At 38.7% G+C, this 24560-nt stretch overlaps 1 protein-coding gene across 1 annotated transcript; it reads left to right on the top strand.

Moving 5' to 3' along the window:
- Positions 1 to 6654: 6654 nt before the first annotated feature.
- cavin2b (caveolae associated protein 2b) lies at positions 6655 to 24025 on the top strand. Its single transcript, XM_056266840.1, has 2 exons — positions 6655 to 7270; positions 22985 to 24025. The coding sequence occupies exons 1-2, from the start codon at positions 6713 to 6715 to the stop codon at positions 23840 to 23842; spliced, it is 1416 nt and encodes a 471-aa protein (XP_056122815.1). The 5' UTR covers positions 6655 to 6712; the 3' UTR covers positions 23843 to 24025.
- The last annotated feature ends 535 nt before the right edge of the window (positions 24026 to 24560 follow it).

The following is a 24560-nucleotide window of genomic DNA, read 5'->3' as shown; positions in this document are numbered from 1 at the left end:
TATGAATGAGAGAGTGAATGGGTGAATGTGAGGCAAAATTGTAAAGCGCTTTGGTGGCCATTGGGTCTGTGAAAGCGCTATATAAATGCAGTCCATTTACCATTTACCATATTTTGCATCTCAAGTTTATATTTCAATGGGAAAACAAAAAACTATAAAAAAAAGGGAGTATTATAGTCATCTTTTGCAGTACATGCGACATTTAATGCCACTTTATGAATTTAAGACTTTCTGTTCCGATTTAAGACTTTGTTGAGGCTTTAATTTGTAGAAGGGTGAATTAAAACCCGCAGAAACCCTGCAGTATAAACCGAATGATCTTCCAAAACTACAAAATTGTTTCCTAAAATGTCCTCAACCTTCCTGCAACATTCCTTCCTGCTAAACCTTCCAACTTTGAAGGTCTTGTCACTTGTGAAAAACATCAATACTATGACAGATTTTAAAGTACCCAGAACTCTGTTGATTAGCTTTAGAACTGAGATGCATCCTTCCTCGTCACCTTGTTTCTCTTAGCACAATCTGACACAAGCAGGAAAGGAAAGTCTGTCTGTCTGCCTCCTCCGGCCCAAAGGGAGTTGTAGGCGGATGAAGCCCAGCAGCCGGTCGATGGCTGTGAGCCGCACCCATTACCCAGCAATCAATGCTGCCACAAGATCCGACTGTCACAACCTCAGTCCGGCTCTCTCCTACGCCTCCGAGCTGTCAAATACAATCACCGCCAACAAGTAGTGTGTGTGTGTGTGTGTGTTGTACTGTTACCAATGCCCTCTGTGACCTAAGATAACTTGTGGAACCAGATCCAGCAGTCCTTGGGAGACAGAATGGCGTGAATGTGTATGTGTGTGAGCAAGTATATATATAAAACTACAAATGATGCATGAAAGAGAACAAGAGTTGTATTATTCCTGTCTCTCGTTGCTATTATGATCAATGGCCTCACGATGGCAGTGTGCACCAATAATGTGATTATTTCCCATAATCAGAGTAAGGACATAATCGCAGTACGATGTTTACACGAGACAAGCAAACCTCTTCACTCCCGTTTACATGCAATTTTCATTATTCTGATATTCTACTGACCACTGTTTTAATACTTTTTGTTCTAAAAACGTTTTGAATTTTTGTTTCCGGTGATGCAACCAAAAATGTCTTCATTGCAATCAATATACTGCATTATATCAAAGGACATAAAAAGAAAGTGCAACGCACAATATGGCGGAATCAATCCCGCCTTCTAAATAAAAGAGCCAATCGGCAATTGGTAGAGTCATTGAGTCACTGCAGTTTCTGTTAGAAGCTCTGGTTTGCTAAAGAAACAGTCAGGCTGCGTCTGAAATCGTACTCTCTTGAATAGATATTTAAGATTTAGATTAAGTAGTTACTTTGCAACTGCTAAAAAAGTCTGTTCTATATAGAATGAATGTGTGTAGTTAGTGAAACCGCCAAGATTTAAATCCTTGAAGAAATGGGATAACCTCTCACTGGTGAGAATGTGTTGGTTTGTGTTTTATAATTAGATAAGATAAGATTTGAATAAGTTTCAAAGATGGTCGTCGAGTGAAATGTCAACATGAACTCAACATGAGTTTTTTAAGCACCCCAAAAATGTAATGCCTTCTTTATCACTGTATACGAATCTGTGTATGAAAATGTCAGTGTACATCACAAGCACATGCGCACTTTGGTCTGATTGGAACAGATGCGATTCAAGTGTTTACATGCCAGTTTATTGCGAAATCAACATACGCCATTTTACTGTGATTATGGTTACCACATTTATAAGCCTAATCGTGTCAATCGAAGTATTGTCGTGGAACTTTGATGGCATACGTCACATTTATGTGGCATTGGCGACATCTCGTTTTTTGGGTTTTTTTCTAAACGTCATGCACTGATACAAGCCAGCTAAATGTAACCACCTTTTTCACTTCAGCTACATTTTGGATGGAAGCAAAGACATAGTATCACCTATTCTGATTGGCCAGTTTAGATATTCAGTATTTTAATATATAATTTTGGTCACACTTTAGTTCCAATTTTCACTATTAACTACGACTTTTGCCTTAAACTCCAAATGACTACTTATTAATAGTTAGTAAGGTAGTTGTTAAGTTTAGGTATTAGGATTAAGGGATGTAGAATGGTCATGCAAAATAAGGCATTAATATGTGCTTTATAAATCCTAATAAACAGCAAATATTCTAGTAATATGCGTGCTAATAAGCAACTAGTTAATAGCGAGAATTGGACCATAAACTAAACTGCTACCATAATTTTAAATTGGTTTAAAAAAATTTTTTTTAAATAAAATTCATTGTGACATTCATTTTGAACACATATCGATGAGACACCGTCAGCTTTCTCATTAAATACCTAAGAAACTTGAAATGTGAAATGATTTGCTTGTGTTATCTTTAAAATAAAGTCCACTTTGTTCGATATTTGACAATCAGACAATGACATCCCGACCATTTTAAGTGTGGCATTATCAGGCTTCTATAATATAACCCATATTCTCAAAACTCAAAAGAAAGACTGCCAAGAGTTTCATATAATGTGCAAATTTATATCAGTGAGGGAATGTGAAGCCTTATAAATAAGCCTGGCAACCAAAGGCGATTTTCTCTCACAGTTATGAATAATCTACACCAGGGCTGTGGAATGATGTGTGTTTGAGGTAAGGTAATAAATTATTTTCATGACATGCTGTAAGTACTGATTCCCACCTTCCTCCCACATGGCAGTGCCAGGTACACCAGAACCCCTCCATCTCCATAGGTTTCCCAGAGCTGGGCTGTCAGCAGGGAATCTCAATAACAAGTACAGCAGACGCTCGGCTCAACAGACAGAGCCAGCAGGGAGATCCACTGCTTCTGCGGTTACTAGAAGATGAGGGGAGGGGAAGGGTTTGGTCCTCAAGAAAGGAAAAGTGTAAAGAGGAGATTAGGATCACATCAAAAAATGAGAGAAAAAGTAAAAAGGATCAAAGAAAGGCATCAATATTGAATGAATCCAAGGCAAACAGAGCATTTTTCATTTTATGATAAATCAATAATGCAGACATTGACTTTAGACACAGAGCTCGGTCAAATGAGAGGGAGAAAGAGTAATAAAATAATTGAGACAGGAGACAAAAGGTTTGAAGGGGCACTTTGTTGTATATCATATGCATAAATTATTTAAATGTATAAAATATGAGAATTGAATTTTAATATTCTGTCCCCTTATTGTTAATAGGCTAAATACACTTCTCGAGATTCTTTCTGGTGTGTGAAAAATGCTAATCAGTGTTTATATTGTGAGAATTATGTTAACTATGATAAACCCCAAATATAATGGCAAAAAGAATATAACCTGGAAAAACCCTATAGAAAAGATCTTGTACTTTCTACAGTACATTAATTCAGAAGAAAGCAGTGTTGTGTAACACATGTTGCATACTCAGATTACTTACAGAGTGACGACAGAGCAAGACGAGAGAGGACCAGGCCAGTCGTCCATGAGGGGCTGTCGCTTTACTTTAGTTTTGTGTTTGTTTATTTTATGATTAAAGTTTCATTGAATGTTTGCCGGTTCCCACCTCCTTCCCTGAGCCTTTAACTTTTCTACATAATGCATACTTTTAAATTTACAACAGAATATCAGTTACTTTTTCGAAAGAGTAAAGCAAGATACTTTGTTTTGCCATTTATTGAATGACACCTCTCCTTGTTGAGAGAAACTGTGAGTAAGTGAAGAGGCGTTGCGTGTGCTGTGTGAACATGATGGTTATTGCAGTTCTAGACTAAATGTGTGCATGCATTTACTCATCACTTTGCACTTTTACATTTGCCCAAAATAGAACTATTTTAAAGTAGAAAGCAGCCAAAAGCAGGCTTTTAAGAGACTGACAAGTAAACTGTTACACAAAATTAGACAAAGGCATAATGGGCATGCAATGTACCTTTTCATTCTCCACATTTGTCACAGCAGATCTTCATCCTAAAATGCAAATAAATATGAATCATGGTGTAGGTTGAGAAACATCACACAAAATTTAAAAAAGGGTCTGTTAAGATAATGACACTATAAGAAACTATGAGAAAGTGAGGTGATAAGATTTTAAGCCAAAGTCAGTTGGAACCCAAATATTAAACTGGGTGCCTCCAATATATATATATTTTTAAATAGACAAATTGCACGCTGTAAAAACCAATGAGAAGAATCATTAAATGGAAATCAGGTCAAATTAAATTAAAATGAAATTAGGCTTTATGTTTCTACAAAAAAAGCACTTAAACCAATAAAGATAATTGAGTGTGGGTTTAGCCGCAAATATGTAGAGACTAAAAACACAAAAACGAAGCTGTTTACAAGAGACTCAGGTGTCTCATCAAAGGTGTTAGAATTAGAAAAAGTGTGAAGAATTAGAGGCTTATCATTTCATTAGAGCAGTGTGTAAACTCAACTAATTACGTAGCTATGTATTAATGTATTAATTCTGTTTTTTTATTTAAAATAAAATGGTATTTAATTAATCATCTCCATCTCGTGGCCACAACATATTACCATGTTTCCACAAGTTCAGTTGTGGCCACAACAAAATGTGACCACCCTTCCAGGACACATTTCTTGCATTGTTCTCAGCCAAGATTTGATGCTTTCAACTTTGTACTGAACTTTTTTTACTTTTTGCTTCTCTGGGTTATTTGGTTAATTACACTACTGACTCCTACTGGTGATATATAATACCAGCCTCTACTCTTCACACACAAGCTGGGTAACTTCTATGTTTTACTTCCTCGCCTCCCAGGTTTTCCACAATGTCACATTATTAAATTATATCTCAAGCATTTTGTTTTGGGTTGAGGGTTGCATTTTGTGCGGGTCAATTTACTCTTTGACGCCTATTTTGTAAAAGAGGTGTAGTGGTGTATTAACTGCAATATACTGACCTCGTGTCACTTAACTGTAAGACTTTCCAAAGAAGCAGCTGTGATATTCCAAACATTCCATTGATCTTGTTTTTGTGCAGCACTTGCGCTCTGATGTTGCAATTACATAATGTTTTCTCCAGGGGGCGACGAGTCATTTCTAATGGATATGCAATCCGAGCCATGTACCTTCAAGCCTTTTGAGAAATTCTCATGAAAAACAAGAGATCAGGATACGAGTTCCCGGGAATGAAAACAATGGAGATAAAAGTCGATAAGGCAAGAATCCCCACCCTTTTAAATGTAATCCTAACAGGCAGAAGAACTTTCCAGGTGCATTTCTCTCATCCTAAATCTCAATCGGTCTCTTAATTCCTCTTTTGTTGTCACTCCAATGCATGTTAAACTGCTATTCGCTAATTAATGAAAGGTTGTAAATTACCATGTTATTTACAACTGCACTAGCCCAACACTAAACAAGCACACACTTGCCTGTAAACGGCTTTGCATTTAGAAAACCCAATATGGACCTTTGCCAAAATCCATGTGCTTGTATGCTATGATAATGTGTTATGTAATCCATCTGAGCATGTAAAGTATCCCCAGAGAACAGGTCAGAGGTCAAGGGGAACATGAATGGACTCTTTTCCTCTCTCAGAAGTCTGTGTTTCCACAACCATTACCCTGTAAAGGAAAAAGGAGGGAAGATGACATAATGGAGGCATGTATAACAATGCAGAAAGGAGGAAACGGGAGCAATTAAGACGTTGTCTTTGTGTGTATAAGAGGCAAACACCCAAGAAAGTTTCACTGAAGGTTTCCCACAATTTTTAAGATTTGGTTTCATGCTGACAGTGTTTTTATTCTGCACTATATTTCCCTGCATAGTGAAATGTAAAAGCTAATTTTTCCAGTTCTGAATATGTGAAGTTTCGCCATGCTGTTGCTACAGCTGCAGACAGGAAAAATGACTCCACTCAAACGGCTTGAGAACTGTTTGTGTGACATTTTTTTCCAGAATAAACTTAGAATGACTTCAACTGTAAGAAAAGGCTCTTACAAAATAAATACAGGCAAACATATACATACATTATTGTGCACATCTATGCACACATAGAAAACTTCTCCAAAATGTTGCTTAGCAAATCTTTACTCATGGGGAAAAACACACACCTTTGTTCTTCCTTTCTCTATCTTTTACTCCCCCTCTTTATTTCTCTGGCACAGATGAGCTCATTCTGCAAACATGACTCTTAATATACTATTTCTCTCTTCAATAAACAGAACTAGAGAGCCAGAGAGAGAGAGAGAGAGAGTTAGGGGGAGGTACTCCATGTGGAGAGAGTTGCTCATGTTCCACTGTACACACCCACATACTCGCACTTGACACATGCAAACACATAACTCCCTCACCAATGGGCCGGGCTAGATGCCATGGAAACCTAGCTACGCCCCCATAGGGTGTGGATGGCCTTTTTAAGCTGTGGGGAAGCCTCTACGCAGCTCTTTCAATCGCACCAGAGAGGGAGGGAGAGACAGAGAGAGAGAGAGAGAAAGAGAGAGACTAGAGTAAGAGTGTGGTTATCTTCAAAAAGGGGTGGGAACATTGAACCTGGAAGCTGAAAAGTTATTCCCAATCCTGTAAACAGAAATTAAAGCTTTAAGAACGTGGAGGCACTAAAATCAACTGGAAGGGGAACCCGGTACAGCAAGACCAGCTCGCTTAAAGGAAAAGGTAAAGAACGAGACAATTTTCCTGAGTGAAGTTATCAGTCGAGACCAAGAACAGCCTCAGAATGGGAGAAGATTCAGTGCAAGCAGAGCGGAGCAGCATGATCGGCACCCATGAGAACCAGGAGCTGGTGGTGCCAAGCCCCAGCCCTACTCAGTCTTCACCCACCCATAGCCTCTCCCAGCTGGGCACTGGCGCTATCTACGCCTCTAGCGGAGAACCTAGTAGCCCTGGGGCTCTGGCTGGGGGCACCACAGGCACTCTACCTGGAGATGGAGCTTCACCCACAGGCCAAGTGAATGCCATCACTGTCCTGACACTTCTAGATAAGCTGGTGAACATGCTGGACACAGTGCAAGAGAACCAGCACAAGATGGAGATGAGACAGGTCGAGATGGAAGGGGCAGTGAGGGGCATCCAGAATGATATGACCAAGCTCTCCAAGAGTCACACTTCCACCTCAAACACGGTCAGCAAACTCCTGGAGAAGAGCCGCAAGGTCAGCGTCCACATGAAAGAGGTCAAGGACAAGATGGATAAGCAGGCCGTCCAAGTGAAGAAATTGGAGGCCAACCACGCTACCCTGATCAAGAGGAACAACTTCAAAGTGCTCATCTTTCAGGTAAATGTACAGTGTGCGCGTGTGTGTGTGTGTGTGTGTGTGTGTGTTGGGGGCAGTTGGTGGTGGGGTATTTGATATGCTCAGGTGAGGACACTGAATGATTGCATTGTGTGAGGGTTCTTTGTTGCATGTCGGCGTTCACTGAACCAAGTTCAACTGTCTCCAACTCTGTTAACAATCAGCGATATTACGGTCTTACACAGCTGAGTAGAATCTAATGAATCTAAATGTCATTTGACTAAATTACCTCATAGTTGATTAACAGATCTTAGTTTATTAACACGTGCCTCCCTCAGGGTGGTACCATTTCTAAAGCAGGAGAAAAGGGTCATAGTTCAGAGTGTAAAAATGAAAGCAATGCGTGAGAGGGTGTGATGTCACTTAAGGTCAGTATGAGGTGGGGTGGAATAGATTGGCTAATGCTTTGGGGTCAAAAGCTTAGACGACACTACCGAAACTGTTAAGTGCTTCTGGGATGGTTAAACCTAGTCAAAACTATTTTATTTGTGGATGTTAGAACACCTGCAAGTGGAACTCCTTGTAAGTCCTTGCAAATTCTGTACTTGACTCATATTATGACCTATATTTCAGGGGGGGGATAGCAACTGGGGCTCCAAACTAAGAGAGAGCTAGAAAGCTCGAGAGAGAGAGGAGAGAGAGAGAGAGAGAGAGAGAGAGAGAGAGAGAGAGAGAGAGAGAGAGAGAGAGAGAGAGTCAATAGGGGAGCCTAGTTTTGAAGCTTAGCCAAAAGCTATTATTTAAAGCACAATAGCCTTGAATAGAAGGTGTGTCCAGAGATCAGCTACAGTGCAGCGTAATGTGTATCCTGTTGTCAGAAGACCCGTGCTGAAATGTGCTATGCTACACTGCCTAGCTGCTGTTTACTGCAAGACCTGCAATCAACCGAATGACTCAGTGATTCCAAAGTCAGAGAGTGCCGAGAGAGGCCTTCCATTTTCCCCTCTCTCTTCCCAACTGTGTGGTTACTGCAGAAGTGCATGATGTAAAGAATGAGAGGGAGCCTAGCGAAACACATTTTCAGAAAGTCAACATTCCATCTCTGTGCGGAGAGAGTGTTTAAAAAGATGGGATGGTAAATTGCCTTTGATGAAAGTGTGAAAACTATTACACTCTACTTTAAACAGTGAGAGCACTCTGTCTGAGAACAGTTTCTACAGTTGCCGTCACAGACAGAGTGCTGTTTGTTAAAGCTAGACAAAAATGTTGTGTGTGTTGCTATGCCAACTACGTTGTTTATTTGCAGGGAAATCTAATTGGAGAGTAAGACAGTTGAGATTTTCTTCTTTGTCTAAATTATTTCAGGCTCGCAACTTCATTTTCTAAGCATTTGCCAAGCAGTTCAGACATGTCTGGTCTAAGGGAATGTGTTTAATCCAGCCATGGGGTTCTTGTATACTCCTGATCTGTCTTGTATTATAGTTAGGATGGGTGGGACAGTGGAGGACATGGGAAGAAAGTGTGTGCTTTTACATTTCCATCAGACATGCTCGACAGACACAAACATTCCTTAACAGTCCTTGTCTTATTTAATGTTCCTTCATTAAACCCCCTTCCGCTGTCCCTTGGGGTAGCCTAAGTTTATTTCTGAGGAATGATAGGATCTGACCAGTAAACTATCCTCAGCCGAATAAACAGACACAACTTCAGCAGGAGAATCAAAGAAACTTTTCAAGTCACTTCTGCCAAATGTTTCACATTTATATACTACCAAACAAGCTTCACAAAAACTGAAAAAGACTTTTGGGTGAAGGCAGACATTTCTGTGGTTTCAACACAGAGTCAAGTCAACAGATTCTCAGTTTTATTTCTTCATCTCCATAACTACATTCAGGTGTTCACCACACCCTCTCTTGCCTGTGTTTTTCACTTTTATCTTCCCCTGCTGCTTTGGGATAAGGGGTGCTTGGCTCCCCCTTAGGCGGACTGCATGCGCAAGAGAGAACGCTGTTCTTGCATAAGAAGAAACTCTGGCTCAAATACTCGCATTCCAGAGGAGGAGCAAGTCTCTCCTACTCGCCCAATGATATAAATAGGCCAATAACAACAATCGATTAGAGCTCCATGAGACATGTATCAAGACATTGGTCACCACAGCCAATAAAGAGAAAGGTCAGAGCTTGTAAAGTCTGCTATAATCAAACATCATTCCATTTGCAATTTTTTAGCATGATGCAACTTTCAATGAACACATTTAATTAATTGTCCCTGTGTTTCTCAAAACTTAACATATGGGTTGTGTTATAGCTGCACAACATCTCATAACTATCAGTGCATAATGCTTCAATTTTATCATACTGAAAGCCAAATTTAGAGTAGGAAAGTGCAAGATGGAATATTTTTACAACTAGCCCTTCACTATCACCTAATAAGGCTATCTGTGCCTCTCCAGAAAGAGGAGAGAGAGGGGGAGGGGGAGAAAAGTGTCAGTGCAAGAAGGCCTGTAGGCAGAAAGAAAGGAGACAATAGTGTTTGTTTCCCATTGTCCATCAAAAAGGCATTATCTCTCTCCAAACTTAGCTTACTGTTACAGTTTCCAGTGGTGCACTGGGGCGATATGAAAATTAGACTAGATGAGAAAAGGGCTTCATTGCAGATAAAGATTTACAACATGCTTGCTCAGAGATATTTTGAATGTATGTGCAAATTACAAAAACTCACATCTCGTCTCTCACTATATGGCAACAAGCAAACTATATGGAACTGCATGTTAGAGCTACAAATTCACTAGAACAAAAAAACAGGTAGGCCACCTTAGCTAAGAACTTAGAACCAGCAATAAACTGCTAATTAACCAAGTCCTAATGCCTCGAGTAGGGCTGAGAGCAGTGGTAATGGCCGTGTTTTTTGTTTTTTTTGAGGACACAACAGAGTGACATTAACACTCCATTCCTCCGCAACAAAACATCAAAACGTTAGCAGATAAAAAGCATTATCTATTTTCCAAATATGGAATGTGTGACTGTTGCGGTCACCAATCACTGTTGCAGAATGTACTGTAATTCTGACCTTACTGAGCCGGAGGTAAACAGAGTCATTCACAGACTTTAACGGACAGTGCATTTGTTAAGCTAAATTGTTCCTTTGAAAGGATAGAAATAAGGGCTGTAAATATATCAATTCATTGTGATATTGTTGAAAATAATTAAACAACCAAAATAATTCAATTGAATCCTATCGGAATGTAACAGAATTTAAGAACAGCCAAGCAAATATTTACTCCCTTAATGGAAACGTGGCCTCAGGGTCCATTTCACTGTACAGGTTTAAATACTGAATGAGCATGTGAAATGAGTTACATGAAAGGGACTGAACATGTTTTTGCACATGAGACTAGCAACAACTATTAGGGGTGGGTTATCAATACAGGCTTCTAATTCTAAATTCTAAAACTAATTCATTAAAAGACGGCTTATAAGAATCAGTTGTTTCAGGAATCAGGCTACACTGGTCACACTGTATGTTTTTGATTCACTAAAAAGACTCATGACAGTTACTTGTGAATAGCATTGTATTTGTGATGAAAAAATAAATGAATAAATAAATTACCCAGCCATAACTATTGTATTAAACGCATGGGAGAGAATGAACATGTTGTACACATGTTGTAAAAAACTTCTCAGTTTAGCTTTTACACAGTACATATACGCTACATGTTTTGTAGTTATCTGACAGCTGTCTAATACACTGCCTGCAGGTTCTCACTCCCTTTTCTCTACAGCCACAATGAAATCAACTGAAATGCAAACAAATCATGTAAATCTGTATTTGACAACCAAATCAAAATTGAGTAACTTACAAGCATACTGAACATTTATGCACTGAACAAGATAGACACACAATAAACACACACACACACACACACACACACACACACACACACACACACACAAAAGCACACCTGTGATAGCGTCATATGCTAAATATTAAATTATTGAAGCAGGTGAAGGCAAGTGATACAGTGTATTCTCAGTGTCTGACAGAAATTTCAGTTTTAACACTCACAGGGCCTTCCTGAGCTGGACATACACTGTAATTATCTACAAAAAACAGACATCCTTTTGCACTACTGTTATGAATACTGACAGAGTTCTGGCTCTTTGGTCCTATCTAAATACACACACACACACACATACACATACACACTGAAGAGACAAAAGCTGTTATTGTGTGTGTCCCGTGACAGGGAGCAATGCCAGCACAGAGGGAAGACCATACACACTCACAATGCCATGGGAACTCCTGTGGACAATATGCTATATGCTGGGGCAAACCGCCCAGAAACAGCAGACAGACTACACATCATTTACAAAGAAAACTGCAATAAAACCATGCCCTTTCACACTGATCTTACATCAACCACTTCTTTCAGAATAGAGGTTAAGTAATAAATCACATCAGGACTCCTGATCACCCTGTTCGGGTTTATTTTGCAATAATGATTTTATGACTGCAGGCACATTATTCCACTTACAGCAGCTACTTAATGAATGAATGAATGAATAAAGGACATGAAATCCTGAAATTATGTTATTATGTGAAAGAAAATTGAATGCAGCGATTGATGAATCCGAATCAAGTTAGAGAGCCATGTAAGAAGTGGATATAAAAAAATCATTCTTAAACTAGCATAGTTAGAGTTAAAACTAAAACTACCACATAAGTGGAAGTGGTTTCATGAAACTAATAAAAACAGAATACAATTATTGTTAATGTGATTATGCTCATAACCACAATTGCAGTAGATGTTTTAAATACACAGGCATAGGGTTTCATCAAATTTCTCACACTCAGATCAAAGTGACAAAACAAAATTTCTCTTTGAATAATTATAATAGTTCAGTTTTAAGAGGGTTGCTCATGTCATGTAAACACCTTAATCCATGTAATTCCTTACTCTGATTCCTGACAATAATCAGAATGTTGGTGTGCATGTAAACATGGCCATTGTTGAATGAAGTTTTTCCAGGGCTGATTTTTTTTCTCCGCTCAGCTCTCCCACCCCATCCTGCTCCAACTATTTTATTCCGCCTGACTTCTTACACACTCAAAAACATACACACACAGTACATTTCTTGTGAACACAAATAGTGTTGAACCTATAGCTAAACAAGCTACAGTAGAAGTTACACAATGTATAGTTCAACTACAGTCAAGCCAACCTTTAGAAAAAGCCGTTAGCTACAGTATACCAAAAGCTACAAACGAAAATTACCTACCTAGCTTTAAAAGGGTGAATATATTTTAAATTATACAATTATCATATTAGACTTGAGGAAATGTTGTAGAGTGACCAGTTGAGGTGTAGAGATCCTAGAGTTGTAGGGAAAATTCTGGTAACACTTTAGAATACGGTTCCTTCGTTAACGAATAACTACACAGGAACAAATGAGTAACACAATATTAACAATCTAGTAACTACTAATAACTAACAAGGAATTCTGATTAACGAATTAGTAAGTAACAGCGCACAGATGAAAGTGGTAGTTCACTATTAACTAATTGATAACTACTATTTTTTTTATGCTTCCCAGAGAACCACTGAAGAAGATTAATAGTTCATGCAAAACTAATCAATAACTATTCAGGACAAATGACTAGTACTACATTAACATTAATAACTGCTGTAAACAAATACACAAGGTTTATCAATATGTAATAGCATAGCAGACTTATGATTTGGGAAATAATTAGCCTATGCTCTCTCCTAGAGAACTATTTATCAACTGAATAATTTTAAAGAAATGGCTTTTTAAATGCAGTTGTCGGGACCTTACTTGTCCTGTAGTGATTCAATGCCAGTCCAAAGGAATGCCAGAAAATTGGCCAGAGTGACGGTGACGGCTGGAACATATTGAGTAACATTATCGATTATCGATATTGAGAACATATCGGCCATCCAAATATCATATACAGTGATTTTATTATTTAACCTATACCTCGCAAAAAAAAAGAGAAGATTTTATTAATGTCTCCTACCTCATACGTGTGTGCAAATATCTTGTGAAGGATTAGAAGATTCTACACTTTAGGATTGGCTTTTCATGTAATAATCATGATAACTAACTAGCAATGACTCAAGTGTTACTACATACTTCTAAAGGAATGACTAATTATTTGGATCCATATTCTAAAGTGAAGATCATGGTAACTAACTAGTAATTACTCAAGTGTTACTACATACTTCTATGGGAATTACTATCTAAAACTTCACCAAAAACCTCAAAAGCTTAAAAGAATTAGTAATTCCTTTAGAAGTATGTAGTAACACTTGAGTAATTACTAGTTAGTTACCATGATCTTCACTTTAGAATACGGATCCAAATAATTAGTCATTCCTTTAGAAGTATGTAGTAACACTTGAGTAATTACTAGTTAGTTACCATGATCTTCACTTTAGAATACGGATCCAAATAATTAGTCATTCCTTTAGAAGTATGTAGTAACACTTGAGTCATTACTAGTTAGTTATCATGATTCTTACAGTGGTTCTCTGGGAAGCATTAAAAAAAAGTAGTTATTGATTAGTTAATAGTGAACTACCACTTTCATCTGTGCGCTGTTACTTATTAATTTGTTAATCAGAATTTCTTGTTAGTTATTAGTAGTTACTAGATTGTTAATATTGTGTTACTCATTTGTTCCTGTGTAGTTATTCATTAACGAAGGAACCGTATTCTAAAGTGTTACCAAAATTCTTTGTGATGATCTTTTTTCACCACTTCATTGAAATGAAGCATACAAACAAACTAAGCTAGAATGACTTACCAATGGTGTCTGAAACAGAGAGAAAAAAAAAACAGTAATGTGAGACTTTGTCATCATGATACTAATGGAAGCTTGTTTCTGCCATAGAATTAAAAAAAGGTAATTGAAACTCACTGTTTTATTTATGGTTTATATATATTGCAAGTTCTGAGAAGTAAAAAGAATTGAGATATAAACTCACAATTGCGAGGAAAAAAGTCAGAATTGTGAGATAGAGAGTCACATTTACCTTTTTTGATTTTTATTCCGTGCAGAAAAAAGCTTGGAAAAATGTCTTGTTACTTGGTTAATGGAAACAGTTGAACTATGGTCACGCTACAAAAAAACGTTGTTTTAAAATAGTTTTAGTACTACTAAACACTCCACACAAAAATGTACCCATTTTTCTCTCCCTCCCTTTCAGTGTGTTGCAAAAATCACTGTGTATTTTTGAAAGAGATAGAGAATGTATAGGGTTACAGGTCTGCCTTTGGTGTGACACAAAAGCAGAGAACACAGGCGAGCTTATGAGGTTAAACAGCTGCTTCCTGGTTGTTAATGGGCAGCAGGAAGGGAAATGCAAGCATTAAAAAAATTCAGAGAATTACAGGGGCTGGAGATCCCAATGCATCGCTAACGATAAAAAAAAAAAAAATAGCATGAGCTTGAAAATAATTCTCCACCATATACAACTCCTTCAAACACAGCCACTTACATCTCTCTCTCTTTACTCTCCACACCCCACCCCTGAGCAAATATTTACCCCCCAATCCTTCATAAGTAGGCCACAAGGTGACACGTATGTCAAGTGTGTTTAGAATGTAAAGTGAATTATTGGGAAAACAACTGGATAGCGTCTCTGATAAAGCTGACAGCAATGAGAGAACAGAGCATGGTACGAAGAGGTGTATATCTGTGGATATACACTTGTCAAAACTAAGGCCTTGTCCACACGGACACGGGTATTTTTATAACCAGAGTTTTTCCTACAGCGTTTTTTTTTTAAAAATCCCGTCCACACATGCTTGGTCTCCGTCTACATGAAAACGCAAAAACACGCTATCAAGCGCGGTCAAGAGCATGATGCCACGCCAGCAGGCGGCGATATAAACCTTAACCGTAAAGCCACGTTGGCCAATCAGAAGCGCAAATCTGACGTCAAACACAGCGGATAACGGCCCACACTCTGACGTCGCAAGGCAAAACCCCCGGGGTGCTTCTCATTTCTTATTTGTGCATCCTCGTTTCCTTTCCTCGCGTCTCAGCTCCACCCCCTGTAGGACGCGAGGGAAGGCTGCAAGGGAAAAAAATGAGGACGGAGGAATCGAAGGAAAGTTTTTTTATACATTGGAATACTTGATCACTCGAGCGTCACTTCACTGCGTCATCAGCAGTGCTCAAAGGTTCTGCCCTTATGTTGTTAAAGTTTGTTTATTTAAGAAATTCATAATAAATAATAATAAAGCAAGCTACCTTGTTGAAATATGTGAGTTGTGTGGTTTATGTAAACTACAAAAGTAAAGTATAAATTCAAATGATTGTGACAGATGTGAAGGGGGAGGAGAATTGATACGTGCGTCATGTTTAGTCGATAAAACTCTTCCGCAAAGGGTACACCTGTGTATCCTCGCTCATAGCTCCTCTGGAAGCCTCTTCACTCCTCGATCCTCGCCTCCTCGCGGTGCAATTAGAGAATTGAGATGTCCTTCAAGATGGCTGAGCTCGATTGGTTTCCGGGTTATAGGATGGAGGACGGAGGAGCGAGGAGACGAGGAGGGATATTGAGAAGCACCCCCGGTTTCACCATAGACAGTATAAGAAAGGGTTTCACTGTCTACACGACAACACTGTAACCGGCGTTTCTGAAAATCCTCACCCTGGCAGGGGTTTTCAAAAATGTTCGGTTTCAGTGCGTTTTCGTGTGGACGAACGGCCGAACCGCGTAAAAAAAGTCACGGTTATTAAAATACCCGTGTCCGTGTAGACAGGGCCTGATATAGTCAAGTAATTTAAAAAACAAGTCATTTTTTTTTTATTTACTTTATAAACTAATACATTTTAGCTTGTAAAGGAATTCATAAACAGTATGAAAGTGGTTATTCCTATTTGTCAACAAACAAATTGAAACAAAAATGAAAATTCTGTCTTTAATTACTCACCCACATGTCATTCCAAACCAATAAGACTTTCGTTCATCTTCAGAACAACAAATGAAGATCTTTTTGATGAAATCTGAGAGCTTTCTGTCTCTCTATTGACAGTCCACATAACTACCACTTTGACGCTTTAAAAAGTTTAATTTGCTCAGCTGTTCTTCAGAGATCGTAAAACTAATCCATATAAATCGAGCGGTTTAGTCCAAATTTTCTGAAGACTCGATCACTTTATATTATGAACAGATATAGAAACACATATACATATATATACATTACATATATATATAACAGAAATATAAACATTGATCAGTAAACATAAACAGAAGCTCTACCGAACCTGCTTGACGTGCAAGAACAAACATCATTGGTTCTTGCGGAAGCTCAAACGTGAATGAACCTCATTGGTTCAAGTGAACATGTTTGAGCTTCCGTTTACCACAACTGGGGCATGTTCAAGATCACAAAGGTGCGCAACGTTTTGCTACGGTTTCAGGGTTGAACGTCATGTTTCCTGGAAACGGCGTGCACCGGTGTGCAACGGGGTTTGAGATGCGTTTTCTCTTGTTTGGTGGGCGTGTCAGAACTGCAGTCCAATCAGCAGCAACATGTATATAAAGCACACGGTATTAAAGAGAACTCGCACAATGGAAGTAATTTCCAAATGTGTTCGATACGCAACAACTAAGGATATCAGAAGACATGTTTGTCGTAAGTATTATTGTAAAAATATAGGATATCAACATAATGATGTAGTTGTTTATATTTTTAGCTTCATTGCAAGTGTGTGACATTTGGTATAGAAATAAACAATGCATGTAAAGTGCTTTTCCTAAAAATGAGAAAGAAAATACAGGGTTTTAATAAAACATTATGAACAACAAGAATGTGAGGCTAAATAGATGTGTTTTAGTCTTTATTAGGTAAGATGTGCTTCCATTTCAGTTTCCACAAATCCCTTCACTCGATTGAGTTGTTCTCTTGTGTTCTGGGCGGCAAGTGCAGTAACTGTAACATCGGGCATATTTTGTAGTATTAAACATATTTATACCGACTTCACCAGGCTCCGAAAATTCTTCACAAAGAACACAAAAAGCCTTCTCAGCTGCCGTAGTTGCAACTCTTGCGTCATCACAACAGTGCGTTCAACGCATCACCGTTTCTGTTTAAAAAACGTTCTGCAACGTTTTGTCGGCGCTGAACGCAGCCCTGATGTGTGAGTTGATGAATTTTATGTGAATAAAAGCCTAAATTCAAATTTTTCATCATATAAAACTGACAAAAAACTCAGATGACTCAGTCTCTTTAGATGATTTTGGACTAAACTTCAAATTCATATGGATTAGTTTTACGATCTCTTTATGAACTTTTTGAAACGTCAAAGTGGTAGTTGTGTAGCTGTCTATGGAGGGACAGAGCCTAGGCTTTTGGATTAAAAAGTTTGGTTTAAATTGATCATTGATTGTCATTTATTTACCCTCATGTTGTTCAAACCTGTAAGACTTTCTTTTGCAGAATCCCAGCCTGTCTTCCCCTGGTCTTGTGTGGACTTTTATGTTGTTTCCTGTTCTGTACATGTTTTGTAGTCCTTTGTAGTTTTTCTTGTTGATTAGTTATTTGATTGTTCCCAGGTGTGTCTTGTTTGCCTATTACCCCGTGTGTTTCTTATGTTCCTTGTCGAGTCTTGTCCTTACATGGATGTTTTGTTGGGGTGCTGATTCCCCAATCCGCCCCAGTTCCCAGTTACCAACTTACCAGTCACCAGTCACACTGGACTTGAGGGCTGAGAAACGCTGGGACCCATGGTGGGCCAGGCTCCACCGCCACCGGAGCTTGAGTCCCATAAGTACTTTGATAAACAGTATATAAATAACAAAACAAACATGGGAACTAGAAAACCAGGAAAACAGAATGAGCACCCCAACAAAACATCCATGTAAGGACAAGACTCAACAAGGAACACAAGAAACACTGGGGTTTAAATACACATTGGCAAACAAGACACACCTATGGGACAATAAAATAACTAATCAACAAGAAAAACTACAAAGGACTACAAAACATGTACAGAACAGGAAATAACATAAAAGTCCACACAAAACCAGGGGAACATAGTCTGGGATCATTACAGAAATTAAAAAAGGACATTTTGAATAAGTTAGCCTAATTCATGAGTTTTCAAGTATAAAAGTACCGTAAAAAGTGGTTGATACTTATATTGAAAAGAAAGGGCAAGATAGTCTTTTAAAGCTTTTTGTTGCTTGGAACAACATGAGGATGAGTTAATGTAGTTTACATTTATGGTTTGAACTATCTGCGAGAAACTTGAGTAATAGCAGGCAAAGAGTAATGCAGGCATTTATGCGTCTATTAGAACCACATCTTGTCAAATAAACATCAAATAAAACCCAGTCTATTCTTGCACAAAGAGAACAGGCACAAAGCATGCATTGTATGCAATGACTCATGCTCACAATGTTTACCAAAACATGCTCTCTAAAAATTGATTCCTTTAATAACCATAAACTGTAACAGAAATGTACCCCTTGTGAGATCCCCTTATATTATTGTGCATATATGAGAAAACATATATCAACTCAGCTATCATAAGCGCCTACATTGCCCAAGGCGAGAGGAACCGGTTTAGTACGAAAATAAATCAAACCTAGAGTATCATTTGACAGGCTGCGCAGCATGAGGTAATCATGCTCTTTAGTGACAACATTTTTTTAGAGAATCCTAAAACACAACCAGAATATGACAACCAGAATGTAGATGTAGAGGAGGCTGTAGTCATTTACAAGTCATTTCCAGATCTCATACCTACAAGGCAGAATGCATGGAATGAACTGTTTGGTTCCCCACTGAGAAAACAACAGGAACTTGTGTCTCTGGAGGCCATAAGGAGGGATTTTTTAACATGTTTATAACAGCTCTATAGTATTTAATACTTAATTTGAGGGGCGTTTGTTACTTTGTTTGTGTTTTTGCCATCAGCATAAGCAGTTCATCTAAAGTGATTTCAAATACAGTGGTTCCGGAGACAAGCCTGAACCTGGTCAACCTGGTTAAGTCAAGAGAAACTGTCCACATAAAACAGCACAATTACGCAAGCTGCTCTCAGACACATATCAAAATGTCAACACTCTACTCTCATTCTCAGAGACCATCTACAGTTAAGACTACAAAGTTTAGTGGCTGTTGATAGACACTCTTCTTGCCACACAGGCTAGTCCAGTGGCTCAGTCCATTTTCTTTCCCAAATTAGCAATTTGAGCTATACGGATTGCCACTTAGAGTCTTGAGGACAGTACTTGAAAACATGCAAATACAAACAAAGAGCAATGTTGAAAGCACAGAAACTCAATACACAGCATTGACTTCTCAGAGTTTTGAGTAAATTGTGCAATAAAATCTAAGCTTTACTAAAAAAGACTTGGACTTGAAGGGTCAATCTCTATATTAGTAAAAAAAAAAAAAAAAAAGGGAAAATATTTCAATAAAGATGTTTTGCATCCAGTGACATATTTCATTGGACATGAAATGAACCATGAAATGATTACGCAAAACAGTCTCAGTCTCATTATTGTATTTTAAAGATATTTGATCTAATTCTATCTAATTTATCTAAAGATATTTTATTAATGAATTATAGGATATTATATTGCTTGTTGTGCTGCCTTTATGTACGTTTAAATTCAAAAGAATTCTATTATAACAATGTTCACAATAACTTTCACAATGCCACAATTCTAATGATCCTAGTTTTCAGGTTTCTTAATGTAGTAAAAGCTCATAGTTTGAGTAAAAATGATACAGTGTAATACTAATATTTGTAAGTATGACCCTGAAGGAAGAAAACATGTTTATTGTGGTTACAATTTTAACTTGGTGCTATAAATAAATTGCATTCATTATTATCTAATTCATGATCGGTTGGAGCTTAAAAGAAAATATTGCATGCCAAATATCACAGGCATTATTACTGTTATACAAGACTGTGTACAGTATATCTGTTCTTTTATTTTTTACAGCTCATTTTGTTCACAAGTTCCCCTTCTAAAATTCTAAAGTGAAGCATTTAATTTCCCTTGTGATTCTTCTTTCTGATTCACAAAATCTTATCATTTGGCATCTCTTCAACTTTTTCTTGATGCTTATTTTTAAACACATGCTACTAGTTACTCCTAAAACTAGCTACTCCTCACCGAAAACCACCTCTTACAGCCCTATCACAACAGAAATAGACTAATACTTTAACAAAGAAACTGTCAGGAAAAATCAATGCAAAACATCCAACCCTTTGCTTTCACATATAAGATTTCAGCCAATGTTATGTCACACTGTTTTCTACTATGTTTTTAACTCCAAGAATCCAAGTTTACTAATTGCTGTGGTAACTCCAAGGAGAGACTGATGGAACATGGAAATTCCATTTTAAAAATCGCAGGGACTCCGCCAAATTCATTCTCAAACTGTGCCAGCAATATCATACCAATACCTTTGATCCATATTTGCCTTCCAAAGTAAAGCTCTTTCGTGGGTGGACAGATCTACTAAATCCCAAAAGCGGTATTTCACCCCTGATTTAGCATGTTGCATATATCCACAGGGATTACCGTCAGTCATTATGTATCCTTCTTGTTAGTTCTCTTCTGTTAGGTCAAATCTCTCCCTCTACTTTGACAGGCCATACTCGCATTCCCTCACACACAGAGAGCTTCAGAGGCCAGAGTTACAACAGGGGGTTCAGAGGGCAACACAACCTTTCTATCATGTTAGAAAAGCAGATGTGAACATTAAGGCTCTATGCAGGCAGTATAAACAGATAAGAGGAATCAAGGCAGGTTCGAATTCAATGTTTGCGTAACATTCTGTCAACTTAAGATTCCTTCATCTCTTCGCCTTTTCAAGAGAGTTTAGATATATCCTTTGCTGCATGATACCTCACTTCTGTGTGGTTTGGGGGTTCACAGAAAGAATAAAATAGAGCCTGATGGAGCAAATGAGAGACATACTGATCATTTAAATAAATGTCAATTAACTTATGCCATTTCTACTGAGAAATAAGCAGCAGTCTAGTATGTTTACATAGGAAAAAGGCACACACCTGATTCCAGCATAAACTACCCTTTAAAGGGTAAATGAAACACCGTTTTAGCACCTGTTAGTTCTCACCACAGTTTTGAAAAATGCACCAAAAGTGGGTGTGGTATGCTGAGAGTGGAGGGGGAAGAGGGCAGACTGAAAACACAACAACAGCGTCTGATTCAAACAGCTTCCAATGAAACAGTTATCTCCTACATTTAAAACTAGTCGATGGTAACATTCTCTTCTATGATGTGCAACACATCCTTCTGTTAAAATCTTGTTAAAAAATGTAGTTTACTGTTTCATGACCCTTTAAAGCATGTACTGTACATGTACTGTATGCCCAAAAACAGGAGATATCTGCATTCACAGTACATTTGTACAAATGCAGCACATTTGTGTGTGCTTACATTTCAGACTGAACGAAAACAGTGCAGTTAAATTGATTAACTGGGAGGTTTCCTGTGTGACGACGTGACCTCATCCGTATCAGAATTTAGAGTCTTATCGCTAAGAGAGCGAGGCTCTCAGGCTCTCCTTCGAATTTCTGACATGCCATGGAACATTCTGATGGGTGGGGGGCAAACAGGGCTTCTGTCCAGGTGTCCCCATTGCTGCACTCCACCCCAAATGCTTCCTGACTCTCATCCTATACTCCCTTCCAAAAGCTCTACACCAGACTTCCCTGCTTTCTGTTCTCTCTCTCTCTCTCTTTCCAATTGCCCAACTCTCGCTCTCTTTCTGTACTGGCTGTCCTCCAAAACTCAGTGGAAACTCTGATAAGAGCTGTGTAGGGTCATGCCTGGCCTTCCTTCCCAATCGTCTCGCTATTCTTCAGCCTTTATGATTGTCTCCAGCAGGGAAAAGAGGGTTTGTAGTACACAATGTTTTTCACACCAAATGTTCTTGTCCCCTTGTGTTATTTAAAGGAATGTATATCCACACTACACATCAACACTCCATATAGTACTTCATATTACAAGCTGAGCAGAATGAGCTTAAAAGACAAATTCTTGAAACTGTGATAAAAGGTCACGGTGTGTTGATGAAGAACATTTCTTTGGCAATATACTTTTAAGAGCAAAAAGTGTGTTCAACTGTTTCAAACCCCTTCATAATGGCTGCTGTAAAGCCACAGACAAACCCCTGGAATTGTTTGTCCGGAAAGGCTGTCCTGTTGTACATTTTAAGAAGAGTTTTTTTCACAGTGATTTTGATCTGGCCAATACACAGATTTTCGGAGTTTTATGTTTATTTGAATTCATTTGTCAGATTAATTTAATTTGCTACTAAGCTACAGACTTTACCATAAAGCTTTTTACCCTGGTCTAAAATCCTGATTAAAAAGAAGACCTAAAATTAAGTCTTAAGATTGATTATCTTAAGACTTTCTTAAAGGCATTAATAGAGAATGATGTTATGTAGAAACTATTGAACACATGACAGCTGTATCATAAGCATTCTTAGAGTCATGTTGCCAAGGAACCAAATACAAATCTTGCAGGCAGCTAATTCGGCACTGACTTGGATTCCTCTGTGGGGAAACCGTATTACAATAATATGGCTTTAGCAATCAAAACTTTTTATAGCATTAAACTTGGCAGAACTGTGTATTAAGAGCAATCATATGTGGTGTGAAAATAACGCTGTAAATGGGCAGAACTGTATAATTTATTCTTTTTTTTTCTTCTTTTTTTTTGTGCAGGAGGAAAATGAAATCCCTTCAAGTGTCTTTGTGAATGAACCTGCACCGTTACCTGAACTGGAAGAGGAAACCCCGGCCATTGATACCAACCGTTCTCAAGAGGAGGGCCTTCAGACCATCGCTCTCTCCTCGGATGAGGAGCAGGGACCAGAAGAGGATGAGGATGACATTTTGAGGGTTTTGGATCTCGAAGCTGAAACCAGAGTTGAAAAATCTCGAGCTGAGAAGATCAAGCGTTCCAGTCTGAAGAAAGTGGACAGCCTGAAGAAGGCTTTCTCCAGGCAGAACATTGAGAAGAAGATGAACAAGATTGTGTCCCAAGAGAAGCGTGATAAAATCAAGAAAAGTCTGACACCGAACCACCAGAAGAGCCCTAGTGCAAAGAACACCTCTTTCAAGGTCTCTCCTCTAACCTTCAACATCAAGAAGAACCGCAGTGGGGAAGGGGAACCGGAGACTGAGGACTCAGCTCAACCAGAGAGCTCGCCAAGTGCTATTGCCTCCATCGAACTGGCCCCTATTGAGAGCCCAACTGAAGACCTGTCCTTCAAAGAGGTTCACTCCCATCTTGCACCAGGACAGGAGGAAGTAAAGGCAGCTGTGGAGGCAATGGAGAAAGATGAGGTGCCCAGCATCCTGAATGGCACAGCTGAGGTTGAGCTGTCGATCACAGAAGATGTAAGTGAGGAGTATGCTCTCTCTGCGACCCTGCCCCAGGACGCCTCCAAGATAGTGGTGTCCCACAGTGCTTTACAGGAAGAGGATGAAGAGGAAGGAGAGGAAGAAAAGGGAAAGGAAAGAGTGCAGAGTGAAGACAGCCCTCTAGCAGAGGGTGTTGCTGTAGGACAAGCATCCTAATGTCCTGACCCTCCATTCCAGCCCTAGGACACCCTCCTAAGCTGAGAAAACACTCTCTCCCTTATCAGTGCCAGCCATCCCCATCAAGAACCCAGACATCTGGCCTGTCCTTGCAGAAAACAGACTTACAATACAGTCCATTCAAAGGCAAAATTCATGAACTATATGACATTTGCTTAAAAATCCCATATCGCTGTTGTTAGTCCCTAGTCTTTTAGCAGAAGTGAATGTGAAAGCAGTCATATCAGTTCGTCTTATCCAAAACTCTGTTACAAAACTTACGCTTGTGAGAAACCCACTCCAGCTGGTATTACTGAACATTCTGTCTTCCTCTGGTGACTACCTGTCAGCTGAGAAAGTTGGCGAAGGAAAACAAATCGCTTACAGCCAAAGGAGTCAACGGACGCCAAGTGCAGTCCATCTATTCGATGGACACGTATTGACCATAGCCTGGTTTTCATCCCACAATCCCACAATTCATTTCTTCTGGAACAGCCTGTGCACAGCTGAAAGTGATATTGACTTCATGCAACCAAGATAATTTTCAACCTTGGTCCAATTAGGTTTTGTATGGAAGCTTGTTTGCACCACAGAATAAAACATAAAAACAGTCATTTTACTTTTTAAATCTGCCTTTTTTTCTCACAATTTTGAGTTTACATCTTGCACTTCTGACCTTTTTTTCTCAGGATTGCGTGATATACACTCGCAATTGCGA

Source organism: Rhinichthys klamathensis, unplaced genomic scaffold (assembly GCF_029890125.1).
Source record: "Rhinichthys klamathensis goyatoka isolate OS25496 unplaced genomic scaffold, OSU_Roscu_1.1 h1tg000254l_1, whole genome shotgun sequence".
Classification (NCBI taxonomy): domain Eukaryota; kingdom Metazoa; phylum Chordata; class Actinopteri; order Cypriniformes; family Leuciscidae; genus Rhinichthys; species Rhinichthys klamathensis.
This window is presented reverse-complemented; position numbering and strand designations above follow the sequence as displayed.

Bases quoted from the DNA above. Each gene is read 5' to 3' on its own strand.
- cavin2b (XM_056266840.1), top strand. From the start codon at position 6,713: ATGGGAGAAGATTCAGTGCAAGCAGAGCGGAGCAGCATGATCGGCACC. The intron at 7,271-22,984 runs GTAAATGTACAG...TTTTTTGTGCAG, and splicing joins TCAAAGTGCTCATCTTTCAG to GAGGAAAATGAAATCCCTTC.